At 39.2% G+C, this 16,864-nt stretch overlaps 1 protein-coding gene across 3 annotated transcripts in view; it reads right to left on the minus strand.

Annotated features, from left to right (window-relative positions):
- LOC121896885 (protein MTSS 2-like) overlaps positions 1 to 16,864 on the minus strand; it is a 77,889-nt gene that overhangs the window by 21,459 nt on the left and 39,566 nt on the right. For all 3 annotated transcript variants that reach the window (XM_042410959.1, XM_042410966.1, XM_042410953.1), the window contains exons 4-6: positions 3,089 to 3,173; positions 2,258 to 2,349; positions 1,252 to 1,326 (exon numbers count right to left, since the gene is read on the minus strand). In XM_042410959.1, coding sequence (XP_042266893.1) covers positions 1,252 to 1,326; positions 2,258 to 2,349; positions 3,089 to 3,173 — 252 coding nt within the window. The remainder of the gene's footprint in view (positions 1 to 1,251; positions 1,327 to 2,257; positions 2,350 to 3,088; positions 3,174 to 16,864) is intronic.

Below are 16,864 nucleotides of genomic sequence, written 5' to 3' on the forward strand. Positions count from 1 at the left end.
AGAGAGACGGTGGCAGTGAGAGGGGGAGACAGCAAAAGGAAAGCAAAAAAAGAGAAGAAAAAAGGGGAGACAGAGGGAAGAAGGGGGAGAGAAAGCAGAAATAGCAGAACTCATTGTTAAGGTTAGTATAAAGAAGCCATCACAAGACAGCCACAGTGCCACAGGTTAGAGCAAAAATAACACTGCTGCAACCAAAAACTAAATCCAGAAATAATATCACCAAGCATCAGCGCTGACAGAACTAACCAGACACTTGCGAACATAACAGCAAAGGACACTGCATTGTCTCACTGCACTGTCAGTGTTACCAAATATTGTATTAATAAATGTTTTTATTGTTAATAATATTGTTTGATTTAATTATTATAAGCACTCTGACATAACATGTCTTTCTATTTGCATTCATAGAGTTGCATTTTTTTTATTTTTTTTTTACAAAATATATCATTTTGAAACTTTAAAGACATTTTGTATGTCTTGCATTCATGTATTCATCTGCCTGGCAACTGAATGGAAGCTGAGCTGTTCCGGAAAGAAAACACTAATTATTGGTTGCTGCATCATTGAGTGAAGTGTTTCAGGACGAATGAGAAAAGACCTGCACCTAGAGCACCTCTACAGTACCACTAGATGGCAATATAAACCTGCAGTTTTTTACCTAGACTGTGTACAGTCAATGGTTCTTGACCTCAGAATGAGTCATGAGAATGAGTCAAGTTTCTGTATGTGTGGGTTGTGAATTAATCCGATCAATGGGGTATCTTGTTTTGTCATGTTTTTACCATGGACTCCAATCAAATACAAACCATAAATCCACATTTGATCTCGTTGATGTTGATGTTGTGTTATCGTTCACTAGCACTACTAAAGGTGGTGAGATGACATATGATCACATATATCATGAAAATATTAACAGATTTTCTAATTGGTAAAACATGTGTACAACTGCAGTAAAAACAGCTCTTCATAATTTTGCTAATGATGCCATGGACCGCTTTACGACCTCCCCAGACCTGACTTTTTGGACCACTGCAATACTGTAACACTTTTTTCAACAGTCATGCACACTGATCTGTTTAGCTGAATGAATCAACTGCTACATCATATGAGCTACACAGACATACCATTGATACTAGTGTAATTAATGATGTCTGGTCGACCTTGGAAAACAACAATTTGACTTTTAAAATGTGACCTTCTACCTGCTCTGTCAAATGTGAGAAGAGCCTGAGCTCGACTGCTGACTGTTACCTTTACGAGCCTTCTTCTGTAGTTTCATGGTGTCAGATGACTTCTTCTTGATCTCATGGCGTGACCTCTTGTACTCTTGAAACAGGATGAACAAAGATGCTTTAGTAACAGGAATGTGAGGCCCTCTGTGTGAACTCATACTATCTTGTATTTCCAATATTGATTTAAATAAAAACATTTCCTGAAGCTGCTCTTCCAAGGGCTCACTGATAAAAGCTGATCTTTGATGATTAGAGTCAGATTAGCCCGGAACACCATCTTCAGTTTTGTGGCTATCAGTACAGATGGTCTGAAATCAGTCAGATTTACATGAAAGCATGAGAAAGTCTATTATAAAACATACAAATAAGTCTTGGGGTGCTTTCACAACTATAGTAAACTGTTTGATTCATTTCAAACAGACTCTTATCTTTGTAAATATGTTTTAGCATGAATTCAAAGGTAAACTGTCATCACACAAAGAGCTCCACCAAAAAGAATAAAAAAAGTTGACCCTGGCTCACTTTTGCAAAATCCTCTGTCAAGGCAATGCACTTACCAAAGCACCCATTCCTAGTAGATTCTACTTAGATACTTGCTTTCAACTGTAAAATCCTATGTCATAGTATTACAAACAGCTATGCAGTGTCTTGGCATCTGATAAGCCTCCAATTGGATTGTATTTCATTGTTCTGCTAGTACCTGTAGAAACATGCCCAACACAGACCTTGAATTTTTTTAATGTAGTGCTTTGTTCAGTCTTAACAGATAATATGATATGAGTTTAGTTTAAGTGATTATTCCTGGTAATTGACAATTAAGGGATTTAATATCATACATCTAACCACAGTGATCAAACAGGAATCCCCCTTTCATTTGTCTAACCTTCTCGGTGGTCACTCAGCCTCAGAGCAGTGTCTCACAAGGTTGTAGGATTTAAGGCCACTTCAGCGAGAAAAGCGTGGGCTTGAGCTTAGTAATGGTTCGGTTACTTGCATTTGCATCATAAACTGGGCTGTTTTTGTACCTTTGGCATGATCCTTGTCCAGCTGGTTGGCAGTCTTCTTCCAGTCCTCAATCTTGTCTTGGAGAGGAGTGATCAGACTCTCCATCAAAGCACTGGGAAAGAGAGAAATGGAGTAAGAGGCTAGACAAATGAAGGAACAGTTTATAATTATAATACATTTTCTGATCATTAATAATACATTCTGAGCGCTAGCTGCTGGTGTGGTATCTTGAGAAGAGACAAAGTCAGCGTTGTGAGCAGTAGCGACCCTACAGTAACGACCACCGAGCCCCACTGAACATAACAAACCTATATTTCTGGAATGAGATCATTACGTAAATTCCCTCCATGTGTTGTTCCACTTCGCTATTTTAGTATCTGGAACACTTCTCCCTATCTGCACATGCATACATACGTAATACAAATGCACACACATGAATGCAGAATTATGGGAACATGTGCACATATACACAGACACACACAGGTTTTAGATAGAGGACTCCTGTCATTACCATGGTCATAGATCACCATTGTCATTATCATCACCATCAATGTAATAGCTTTTGCTGTGGAAAAGTCATTAGACAGTATGGAGAGTGAAGGAAAAGGCAAAGAATGGTTGAAGACAGACTCCTGGAGAGGTTTTCAGAGTGGCCCGTGTTGCATGCCAATGGTTGTATTCATTTACAGTCAATTAAGTAGCACAGTAGTGCTTAATGGAATCCAAACAACTAACAAAATCAAAGTATTTGTCTCATCATGACCCTAAAAACAAAGTCAGCTTTACATGGAAACACATGAGGTTCATCTCAAGACTTAAGGAAAGGAGGCAAAAACGGACATGTGTCTTACTTGGTGAACTGGCGAAGTTTGGCCTCAATGCTGCGATGCCTCATGCACATCCTGGTCAGAGCTGAGCCGATATCTCTGGTTGCCCCTGGAAACACAAAACAGCTAGGTTCACATGATGAAACACACACACACACACACATATACAGAGATGCTACCAAAGTGTCCACAAAAAAACACAGAAACCACACAAAGCTGTGACCAATATTTACATGACAGATATTAGTGTGCTGTGTAAAGTAAATGCTGGTAAAAGCATTGTCTCCTTCAAACAGATGAACAACTACTGGGACTTTGTATCTTTTTACATTCAGCCAGTATTTACACAAGACACTGATCTGCCTCTTGTAGATAATACACACACTCTGGCTTCGTCCAAATAAAGTAGTGTCTCGCGAGTGTGTGTTTGTGTGAGAGCCAACTGCTAAGGGACCTAGATTCATGAGCAGCTAACCTGCAACTGTAAACACCAGTCTATTTTAAGGCAGAGTGGGTCCATGTGGAAAAAGCTGACCCTGGAGTTGAAGTCAGTTTAAATGATGGCAGACACTGTTAACTTCCAAACAAGGTGCTCAGAGCTGCTACTGCACAGGTGGAAAGCCTACAAGAAAACGTGATTATAGCTTCATTCTCATGCTATGTACTTAAAGACTTTCCAGCAGAGGTAAGGCTTGTACAGTATACCGTGCCTAGAGAATACCATAATCACTGCTGCCACTGAAATGTACACACTGGAAAATTCAGATTAAACAGCAGCCAAATGGGATTTCCTCGAGAGACAGTGTTTATCATAAGGGCTTACATGGGCTTACACAGTAAAATGCAGGGAGTGCCGAGGGAGGAAGGCCGTTATTCCAAAATGTTATGCACCAGATTAATATTTTCATCCAAAACTGAAAAATCCAGTGATTGAATGAAGGGATGGTAATAATTCAAGGGCACAATATCAGAATAAATAGGATACAACTTTTTCAGCTATGCCATTCATGTGACCACATTGTTAAGGAATGGAAACTGCCAATGCTTTTTTACACACAATGTTGTTATCTGACAATATTCAAATTGCAAACAATGTAGCCTCGTCCTTCAAAACATTAGTTAATTTAGGATCAAATGGCCTGATGGCATTCTGTCATGGGTTTTATACTCAACCAAGTAATTATATTGTAAAAGTGTTTCTTGTTTTTTTTTTTTCTTTTTTATATACTCATTTACATTCCCATTTTGGGACTGAACTCTAATTTCGCAACAGAAAACACAAACAAAGCAGATTATTAGCCAGGCTAGGAACGTGGCTGTAGCAATGGCAATGTTGGCTGGTCTATCTGTTTGCCTGTCCACTACTTAAGTCCAGACCGACATATCACAACAACAATCTGATGGGTTTCTGTGAAATTTCTGGTCTCCAGAGGATGAAGCCCACTGACTTTGGTGATCTGCTGACCTTTCCTCAAGCACCATCCTGAGGTTGACATTTTAGGTTTGGACTTCTAATATCTAACTTTGGGATGGACTGCCTAAAGTTTAATACTGACATTCATGGTCTTTATTGTGTGTACTTTGGTTGTTATCCTGATGCTTCATCTAGTGGCATCATCAGGTCAAATACTTTGGTTTTTGACAGATACATGGGGAAATAATGACATTCTCATCAGCTTCAGCTGTACTTTGTGTTTAGTGCTAATTACAGTAGCAAATGTCAAAGCTAAAGTGGGGAACATGCTAAATGTTACCTGCTAACATCAGAATGTTAGCACTGTCACTGTGAGCATATTAGCATGCTGACATTAGCATTCTGCTAAGTACAGCCTCACAGAGCAGCTAGCATGGCTGTAGACTTTTTTCTCTAAACAGTGTGGATGGAACTCGTAAAGGGGTAACCAGGGATGTAGTGGAATATTTACATACCTCAGCCTTTTTTTTTTAGCATGACGTCAGGTAATCTAAATGACCTAAATTCATTATAATACTTCACATCATAGTATATTGTATTACAGTAAATTGATACAGACTACAAATATTGTATTTAAACCTGCAGTGCAGAACTTTTGTCTCCCCATTCTTTACAACAGCTAATCTCCGCGTCACTGCCGGTTGGTGCAAAATGCATTCTGGGATCCTGCCAGCGCGAAATGTCATACCAGACATACCAGATTAAAAAATTTCGTATAGTACTGTGAAATACAGAGAGATTTATCTGGCTGTGGCCTAATCAGAAAATTCCCGTAATCCAGCTTTAATAGAACAAAAGAACAAATTGAAAGTGTAATTTATCTTCATTTGTTTGTGATTGACATATTGTAAGAACATAGAACTTTATCTGCTTTATCTATATCACATTTAATCATTAACTTATATAAACTACTTACTTTAGATTGGCAGAGTTAACAAGCAGTGTGTTGGTTAAAACAGCATTACCTGCTTCTTTAGAGTCCATGAAACTCAGCTCTAGTGTGGCATATCTTCAGGCTAATGTAAAAATGAATGGCCTGGTCTGATCAACATACAATGCCTTGCTCATAAGCACCTTAGTTAGTTTTACTCATTTAATTTCCTCACCAGCCAGTCCACAGATTCAAACCAGCAACCCTCTAATTAAAACAATCATAAGCCACATTCTCACATATGCCACCACATACCCATACACTAACAAATACCAAACACACACACACATACTTACACTGTGTGTTGTTCAGATTCAGAGAGAAGTGCTCCATTCATAATTAACAAATTCCTCCCTCACGCCTCCTGTTCTACCCGGCAACCATTCATTAAAGCAGAGCCACCATCCCCCAAATACACACACACACAGACACACGCACTTCAAGTTTACACCATGCATGCCGATCAGTACATACAACCGAAGCAGTATTTTGAACTGTGTGTTGACAGTGTGATTTAATCCCAAATCAATAAGCAGATCTTGACAGGAACAAGGTTAGAGAGTGAAGCAAAGTCACCAAACTGACAAAAAGGCAGTCTGTGATATTTTGTGTTGAAAGAGGAAGATTGGGAAAGAAATGAGAGAGGAAGAGATGGAGGAGAGATGAGAGAGAGTGAAGACGAGAGGGATAGCCTCGCACATTTTAATGAGCTCACTGCTGGTGAGGGAACCATGGGACTAGAGTTACAGCCAAGTGTGTGTGTGTGTGTGTTTGATCTCTACATTTATGATGGTCCTCTTCCTGTTTGTCTGTTATTACCATGCCTCTTAGACTCCACAGGAGATCAACAACAAGATGAGGGGCGGAACAGAACACACACTACTCACATCTGGAATACAGCTACTGTGTGCATGTGTGTGTTACTATAATTTGCTGCCAATGCAAATGAAGATGTTTTAGCAATTTGATTGAACCATAAGAAGCCTACCAATAGGTATAATATCCCCTATTCTGGCTGGTTGAAGATACCTTCTTTTTTGGCAAAAAACAACTAGAGCTGAATTTTTAATGTTGATTCAGTACTGTTTTATGTGTATGAGGGTCAGCTGTGCACATACTGTGGGAAAAGCAAATAAAAGAGTGAAGACACAGAAAAGGTGGAGGTGATAGGCCAACAACCTCATCAAAATGAAATATGTTGTGTATAATCTTTTAGCTAAAACATTCTACAATGGCTTGGCTGTTATTACTTAAAGCTGCAATAATCAAGATTTTTTATGTCACTACTTGTAATGACAAACCCATTTTAGCTTGTATCGGTTCATTGTTTTCATTGCAGGCAGCTGTTTTCAGTGAAAAGCTCTCTAAACCCACTGCACGCTACCTGCCCAGCACCAAATGCCTCACAGCCAGCAGGTGGTTGGACAGTAATTCTTCGTATTGTGAGGGTTGTCCTCTGCTCCTACACCTTGAGAGTTTTATTTTTTAATAAAGTATTACAATATTACAGGTTCCAAAATATATATTTTCACTAAATGAAATGTACCGGTTATTCAGACATAGCCTCTAATCCAACCACCTTTCTGTCTGTCTATCTGTCCTGCTGAGAGAAGGAGGGACTCCCTCCTGGGATATATGACTTTACTCTTTTTCCTTCCTCTCAACCTCACTCGCTCTGCCTTTTCCTGCTTTTGATCTGCTTCCTGACTGATTCTATGAAAATATGTGTGTGTGTGTGTGTGTGTGTGTGTGTGTGTGTGACAGAGAGAGAGAGAGAGAGAGAGACAGTGAGTGAGAGAGACCCACCCAGATAAAGGTATACTTTGCAGTTTCACAGATTTGATATAATTTATACAATTAATCACATCCATTACAGAACACATGAAAACCCAAATCCGTTATTTTATTATAAAATGCTACATGTCAATTACATTGTGTGCCGCAAATATGCTACTTTTTGTCACATGAGTTAATTAAGTATCAACATTGGTCTAACCAAAGCAGTGCTCTCCAAAATATAAATAAGGCCGGTGCAAATAATAGTCACAACATGCCTGACAGTTAAAACAATGTAATAGATAAAAAATGTAAAACTATGTGTGAAGCCAGTTTTTATCAGAATGCTGTAGGTGTCACCTTTGTCAAATGGTGTAGACCTGTATGTATGTGTGTGTTGCTGTAATATACTTTAAATATGGCTAAAGTTGTATTATAACATATTAACATATTAATCATGTTTAGTCACAAACCAGGCAAAGTGTTAGCCTACCCAGTGAACAGCAAAGTAACAATTCTTCCTCGTCACCTAGCAACTGACTTAACTGACAGCTCTGTTACCGTTTCCATGACAGCGTAGATCTTGGCCTGTTGCTAAGGTGAGAATCAGAATGTTTGTTGCTAAGGTCAAATTGTCTGCTGCTTGGGAAACAAATGTCTGAACTGCACTGCATGAGAGAGAGAGAGAGAGAGAGAGAGAGAGAGAGAGAGAGAGAGAGGGAATACCACACACACACATACAGTATGCAGTCACTCACTAACACACACACACACACACACACACACACACACACACACACACACACACACACACACTGAAAGCTCACTGTGAAAACCGGAAGGGCTTAGAGCTGAGAGAGAGGGAACAGATAAACCAACACACATGCATGCACACACACACACAAGTTTCCGCAGCTATCCTTGTTCGGACATTGCATTGACTTCCATTCATTGTGGACAGCCTATCTCAAACCCTAACCCAAAGCCTCAATTCACACCTTACCCATAACCTTAACCAGAACCTCAGAAATCATGTTTTGCCTCATTAGGACTGGGCTTTGATCCCCACGAGGACTACTTGTCTTTATGCTGGAAAAGGTCCCAAAGAAGTAACAAAAAAGCGCGAGCACACACATACGCACATATATAGGCATTTTAATTTCTTTTTTTTTTTTCATCTGAATACAGGTTGAAATTTTAAAACACAGATCCATGCTGATGGCAATATCCTCTGATGAAGAGCAGGAACTATCACCAAAGTCAGTTATTTCCTACATTTCCCAGAATGCATTCACTGTAAAAGGTCCCCTTAGGATAGGCATGAACATGCTGCAGTTCAGTGTGTGCTACACATACAGTATATGTGACACCAAAGCAAGAGTTTATTTGACTCCTGCAATAACTTTCTAGACTACAAGGAGTAACAGCATAACTTGATGTCTGTTATTAATATTTCATATACATGGAGTGTTTCCTGCTCTCCAAGGTTATAGTGACATTAGAAGTATTTGTATGTGTTGTCACATTTGTTATTTTGGACCTTAGGTGTAAGAAAAAAAATAAACAAAACAACAAAATGGAATTCAAAATGCAGAGAGAGACACCACCAGTCACATCTTGTCTTGATAATATCATAGACGGATTCCAGGTACTTTGAGATTACTATTACAGTTACAAACACACACACATACATGCTGTAGTATACTGTTGCTTTCCCAGAAAATATCAATGAGCCTCTTTGAACAGTCGGCTTTCTAATGATAGCATTCTCTCTCTCCCTCTCTCTCTTTCTCTCTCTCTCTCTGCCTGGGGGATCTGTGGCCTTCCCACCAGTGCATCTCCATGGCAACTATTATCTATAATCTTGCCCAGGGATTCGTCGGCCTCTGTCTCGCTGCTGCGCAATGCAAGCAAACGTGCAAAGCTAAAAGTGAATGGCTTTAGTTATAATACGTCACACGTCTGACGTGTCTAAGTGCATTTATACGCATGCATGTTTGTGTGTATGTGTGTGTGTTTACTTGATATGATTATGTAGTTCTCATTTTTGATGTTCTCATGGTGATGGAAATATAGTCGCTAGTCATATAGTGAAGAATGTGTGTCACTTTTTATAGATTGGTACACACACACACACACACACTATCTTCTTTCCACCAACCTGTGGACATTACACAGAATGTCAAATATAAATAAAAGCTGTCTGCATTCACAAGCTGTGAGACAGAGTCAGCTGATGGCTGGTACTTTGTAACCTTAATGAGGATCAACTCCTCCAATTTTTGGTTACAAGTACAACAATCTTCCAAAACAAACACCTGTCTGCTGCTCTCATTAACTAAGACAGCATCTGCTGTGTGAGCTTTGAGGTCTGAAAACGCTTTGAAAAGGCAAAAGTGCAGTTTGAACATGGAAGACACAACCTAAATGTTTATGCATCCTCACAGATGATAAGGTATGTGACCTTTTATTGTTGACTAGCAAGTCAAGTCTTCCTTTATACATGGATACACAGATAAATGTGACAGAGATTAAATATCTAATATCCTTGCAAGTTAAATCCAGTGAGTTATGTTGTTGTAAATCCACTCTGAGCCTCTGTGCATCAGCAGATGTTAATTGATATGCAGTGTCATTGTAAGTGACAATGGTAATTACAATATGTGGAACAAGGGATCAGTTGTGCAACAAATGCACATGCAAATCATAAATCATAACATCCCGCATACACACGCTTATACACTCTAACCAGTTCCATATCAAATACTGACTGTGCTTAAGAGGAGCAAGAAGAGAAAATGGAAGGGGGACGAAAAAGAGGAAAGGATAAAGAAGGTGATGTGAGGAGGATGGAGTCAGGTATGACAGTGTTTTTGTTTCTTGGGTGGCATAACAAGGAATAAGGGTTAATGCCAGAGCAGGTGAGGCTGCAGTTGCCAAGGTTACAGACGTCTGCGGCAACCGCCCATCTGTTCCCCCTGACGCCAGCATCTCGACGGTGACACAGCAACAATAAAAGGATAAGACAGAGAGACCAAAAGGAAGACAGGCAGGCAGAGACAAAGAAGGGCAAAGAAGGAGGTGATGAGGAGACAGATTAAAGAGGGGAAGACGAGCAGAGGCAGGCAGACTGCAGTCGTAGCAGCGCCAGATAAAGAAGAATTATTCATGAGGCCTAGATTCTCTTCTCACTGTGAAACCAAGTCTGAGATTGAGCTTCCCAGACAACCAGGCAGCCAGTCACCCTGACCAAAACAAGCCATCAGTCTCTGATACAACAGCATCTCCACACACCGAAGAGTATTCCAGTGTAAACGCTGAGCCGCAAACCTCCAATACCGCATGCTGAAGGAATGCATTACAGCATGAAACATTATACTTAAGCAATGAGCCACAAGAAGCTGTGGTTTGGAAGGATTTTGATTGAGGAGAAAACTAGTCGTAACAGTATAAAGGCTCATTAGGTTTACTAATCAATAATGTTGGTTAACAATGCGGTGAGCAGGTAAAATTGTGAGCGATGATATTTGGTGATGAAGCACATTACGCAAGTTGAAAAATAGACCCAGCAAGCTTCTCCTTACCAGCAATCAAGCAAAGTCAAAAAAGACTGTTCTGCCCATATCATTAAGTAAATGAAATAATGTTGGTAATATAATTTAAAATATGATATGTCGCAATCACGTACAATACATGCATCTAGTCTTGTGGTGGGGATATCAATGGGCGATACCTGAACTATAGTCAGAACCTACACTGAAGGTATCTACAATGGGCTTCACGTTAACCCTTGCATCAAGTATATTTCCAGCTTAGTTTTCTGACTTTTTTGAGATGGAAATTTGAATAAAATATAAAACCAATCTCAAAAAAGTTTTCCTGTCTGAACCAGAAAGGGGATTTATCATCAACACTTGTAAAGAACATTAGTTGATTCATTGGCTCAACCAGTAACATTGTGGCACAAGTCAACATATCTTACAGGACTGTGACCATTTTATCCTTAAAACATTGTAATAATTGTAAAGATTTGGATATCTCTCGGGAAGGAACAGTGCCTAATGTGACTTCAGCAAATGTAACTTGATTTGACCTCCACATTGTTTTGTTTAAAGTCAAATAAAACATTCTATGAACCCAAATACAACTACAATATTAGAAAAGCTCTATAAGGCTTCAAAGGGTAGGCTACAAGTTGTCCTGCCAGTCAGACATTCTCCCAGTCTACTGAAATTCACTCACACACACACAAACTCTCTCTCTCTCTCTCTCTCTCTCTCTCTCTCTCTCTCTCTCTCTCTCTCTCTCTCTCTCTAACATGCCAGCTTTGACCACTGACCCTCTCTGTGGACCCATGACATCAGTCAGAAGGTCAGGGCGAGGTCACTTCCTGTCAAAACACGTCTCTCCACCCCAACTGCTGTTGCCATGGTGACAGTGGGATAAGATTGGCAATGACAGCTGAACTGACACACACTGTCAAGGCTAAAAAAACTTAGAACACATTATCTGTGTGACTGTGTGACAACCTGTAAAATACTTTTAAACTCATGAATGTAATTTGAATATTTCTCTTTTTTCTGCATATTCTCCCTTTGTCCAATTTTCCCAGAGGGATAACTACATTTTTATTCAACAAGTAAATTCTTATGTTCCTCAATTAGCACAGGATTTGTAAAATGTATGATTTGTTTGCCTATCGATAATATTTTGCATACAGATTCTTGGCAGTAAGCCCTGCTGCTGCTTATCAGACACTGTCCTTAGTGACCCATCACGCTGGAGAGTGTGACCCAGATGAGTGTCCGCTGTGATGAACCTGAACAATCAATGTTCTGGTCCAGTCTGGTTGATTTCCACGGCCAGTCAGTTCAATCCTCGGTCGCCTCAGACAGCACACAGCGTTAATAAATCATTATGAAGTGGTGTCGCCACAACAAAAAGAACACAAATCTCTTCATCTATCCAGTCTTTTTTTTTTATTCATGGAGTGAAATAATAAATTATACAGAGTATCCAGGATCACCTGCTGTCATAGGCAGAAAATGCACAAGATTCATGCCCTCATATTCCTTTCACATATCAAATCAATTTCAGTCATGGAGAAGAGGAGACGGAGCATGTGAGCTGGACATTCACATTTCTCAAATAACTCGGTCAACCCTTGATGTCTGAAATGACAGCTGTAAACGAAAATACAGCACACAACTGACTCACCAGGCCAGGACTAAAGGTGTCACAGACAATCCAATAGTTTATTTTAAAATTAAAGAGACATGTGCTTGGTGGCTCCCAAAATGAAATGAAATGAATCTATGAAATGCAACTAAACTCCAATTTTAAAATATTAGTGTAAAAGGTCTCTTTAACTATATTACAACATAATGGGATACTTGACAGTGAAGAACCCGCCTTTGTCAAAGGTTTTCAGACACGTCCTGTTCATTGGTTTTGTTAGAGCTGAGCCAGCATAGCTTAAACTGAGCTACTGTAAACTGTACTGTCTATAGTGATTATAGCTTAATCAGCTCTGATTATCCACTATTAATACCTCATGTACTGTGTATCTAATTACACTTTGTGGTAATAATGTCTTCATATAATCTGTAATTAGCTACTTCTTAAAATTAGAACGTTGTATCAATTGTGTCATTTTTTATTTTAACATAAGAAAAATGTGGATATCTTATATGTGGTGAACAGAAAGAAACATCTAAGTACTGTATGTTAGTGTTGGCTCACTCTTCAAACAGAACCATTTGATTGATGGAAGTCTTGAGCACACACAAGGGAGGAATGGAAACCAAAGGGCTTTGGTTTTGGACAGAATGAGGTCAAAGGTTAGGGCTAGAAACTTCAGCTCAAAAGTAAGTGGACATACTGTATCTGACTCTGTGTGTATGTGTGTGTGCACCGTTTTCTGGTGAGAAGCATGCTAAACTTTGCCAGCCCTGTTTCTAAGCAGCGTATCTTAGTTTCTCTCTCTCTCATCTGTCTGTCTTTAATACATACAGATTCCTGTCAGAAGGAGAGTCCTGTCATATGGGAAAAACCATCAGAACAACTTGACAGCTCAAAGCACAGACTTGAAAGTGTTAAAGCCATAAAGCAACATAATAGAAAGTTTCTGTATATTCTGGATGCACCGTGATTGTCTTCTTTCTCACATACAGCTTCATGTACATCTACGTGATTTGTTATAAAACAGAAAGTGCATGCATCACACACTAACAGTTGTTTCCTTCCATGACATTTTAGGAGCTAATAAAAATAACAAATGTGATAAAAAAAACTGTTTCTTCAATTTGAAAGGAATGACATTTCCATCACACCTTGATCGGGGGTGTTCAAATTCAATGTTCATTATCAAAACCTGAAAATCTGATGTGACTTCAACACAACCTGCAAGGAATCACTTCTTCAGGATTACAGAGACCAGCTGGTAAACAACCTTGACATCAAAGGGTTGGCCTTGATCATACAGGAAGTCCACTGCCGGACAACTTCCTTACACACCAAACACACACACACAAACAACAAATGTACCCCCAAAGCCCAGCGCCTTGGACCCATTAAGATGCAGGATACTGTAGAACAGTGAGTGCGCTGGTGTAATGGTTTAGAGTGGAGTCAGCTGGGCCTGGGAAAGCATGCACATTCTCTGGCTTTGATTACAGAGGCTTTAAATCTCTCTTACACACACACACACACACACACACAAAGAGAAACACACGTTTATACAAACTGAAATACAGATACACACACTCCCCAGAGATTGAGGCAGGGCTGAACTACAGGCCTCCAGACAGAGCATATTTACTCCAAAATGGGGGGCTGTTGGCAAAGGGCAGTTTGTGCTGCTAAAAATACACATCGTCCAACACAGAAACTGAAACCTGCCAGGCCAGCTTACATTGTCATTACGCAAAAAACTGTGGAAAAATGTAAAAAGAGACGAAGAAAAAAGTGCAGGAAAAGTTCAGCAGGACTTAAAAGGCTTTCCTTTGGATCTGTCTCCCTGTCTCTGTTTAACAAAAGAAATGTGAGTTGTAAAGCAAAAGGCAAGTCTTTTAGATGGTCAGGTTTGTTTACACAGACACTTTTATGAAAAAAAACTGAACTGATCCCACCTGGAATAACTTCTAATGAATGAGAAGAAGTCATAGACTTTTTGGAGGTTTGGCTCAGAGAAAATAAATTACGCCTGTGTCTTAGATGTAGGGGCTTCACTGTGTTACATGTTTTTGTAGTATTAGAGAAGCTAGAAGCTAGCAATCATTGCTTCTCTAGCACAGATTTAGCTGAATTCTAACTGAAAAAATATGGTAAAAGGTTATTATACATGTCAAAAACATAACTGAATACATCAATAAATAATACTCTTAGTAAGTAGCTGACTTTGTTAGCGTTAGCTTCCCTGTTAAAATGCTTTTGCCACTGTTACAAGAGTGAATATAAAGCAGTATGAAGTAAGCTTTAGCAGGTAGCTTTATTAACTGATTGTGGCCAAAGGAAACTAATGGGGTATATAAGACAAAGTTGTTTTTTTCCTTCTAACACTCCATTTTCATCACTTAACAAACAGTATCATGTAATACATTCAGTTATATTTATGACCTGTCTTTTAACTTTTTAAATTTTGTCAGATTCATGGGCTCCATAGAATGAATGTGTGTGGCTCTGTTATAATCCACACCATTAACAGACTTGATTTGATTTGATTTATTGATTAGGACAGTGTGCAGTTTTAAGCATAAATGATGCACTGCACCGGGGTTAGCTTGAAGCTAATTTACATCCGTAGTCCCCCACAATCAAAACATACAACAGCACAACAACAAACAGTACGGTTATGATATGGTTATCAACGTTGTCATCATGGTAGCGACTTGTCAATCACAAGGTAGTCACGCCCTAAAGCATACCCGGCTTTATCATGTATTTTACTCTAAATTGGACCATAATTTACAAAATGAACATCATGCTGTATTGAGGAAGATTTGAAACTAGCGACTGAGACCATAAAGTCATTAGGAAACTGTTTACTGAGGCAATAAATCAAGTGACAAGTAGGCTCATTTTCTCATAGACCTCTATACAATCTGACTTATTTTTGCAACCAGTGGAGTTGCCCCCTGCTGGTCATTAGAAAGAACGCAGGTTTAAGGCACTTTTGCATTGGTTTCACTTTCACAGACCTGGAGATACCTGCCTATGTTGTACAGTATGCAAGCAGCTACCCTGCTAAAGTGTCCCTGAGCAAATGAACTGAATCTGTACTAGTTCTGTATTCAACCATGACCTCACAGATGCATCTAAAAACACCCTGTCCTTTGTCATGGACAAGCAGTATTGCAGTATAATCATTCTGTACATTACTGTTTCATATTCCCGTAACAGTAATCCTGTAACCTGACACTTTCCTACAATCGATAAAAAGTAAAATCAATTGAAAATACATTTGTGCACCTCCGCAACCTAATATTGATCCCACATATTTCTACTCATGGATATAAATGGTGAAGTTTGAATTTCAGTATGAGGTCAAGTATCAGTCTCTCGTGCTGAGAAATCTGAAATTCAACATCTAGACCTGAAAATCTTCTCTGATCGTAATCGGGTAAGAATGCTGAACAGTAAACACTCCTGTTCAAACAAAGTCGCTGTTTGATGGCAATGTAGGCTGTGGTGCTTCCCTCAGTAACGGCTGTTGAGTGGCTGATTTTCTGAGCTGTCTGCACTTCCTAACCTCTTGAAGCTACATGACACATGATCTTAAAGAGCTCTCACTGCTCTGGCAAATACTTGAAAGCCACTCTGTATTAGGTTCAAGTGAAAGCTTATCTCTATAACATATTTTTGTAACTCTGCTGGTGTGTGTGTGTTTGTGTGTGTATTCTCCTAGTATCATGTGTGAAGATGGTCAGCTGAACAGTATTGTGGCTTGGCATTTGCAACAGTTCAATAAGGATCAAAGATTCATGCTCAAAGAACAGAGGGTTAACACTTGAAGCCTGCACACACACTTTAACAAAATGTCATGGGTTCTTATAAATACACTGCAAAAAAAAAAAAAAATATCTGTCAGATGAGTCATGCAATGTAATCTGGAGTTCAATTTTTTTCCTTAAAATAGCAATAGTTGGTTGAGATAATTTAGCTATTTACAGCATAGTTTTACTTCCAAAAAAATCCAGAAATGATCTTGAAACAAAGAAGATCATTCTATTCATACAGGGATTCACTTTTCAAAATCAATTTACTTTAAAATGGAAAGATGTGGAAAGAATTATAAAACATGTTGCTTCCAAGAGGGATGCAAACATCCTTTGGGTAGATCATAAAACAAATTCCATCCCTGGTATGGCATTTATGATCTTTCAAGTTTGAGATTTTGACCTGCAATCATGTGTTCCTGTCAGGCAATGCTTTATTGAACAAAGCAAGAAATCCCCCACCTACATGTAGGTCAGAGGTCAGGAAACAAAACCCTCTAGGTGGTAGAAAATCAATGTCTTGCTCAAGGACACGTAAACCAGGCTGATAATTGAATATTTAAGCTAAAAAAAAAGGGGGGGGGGGGGTTACAGTCTGTATGTGTTTTTTTACAGTAATGAGG

The sequence above is a fragment of the Thunnus maccoyii genome, chromosome 1, assembly GCF_910596095.1.
Source record: "Thunnus maccoyii chromosome 1, fThuMac1.1, whole genome shotgun sequence".
In the NCBI taxonomy this organism is placed as follows: domain Eukaryota; kingdom Metazoa; phylum Chordata; class Actinopteri; order Scombriformes; family Scombridae; genus Thunnus; species Thunnus maccoyii.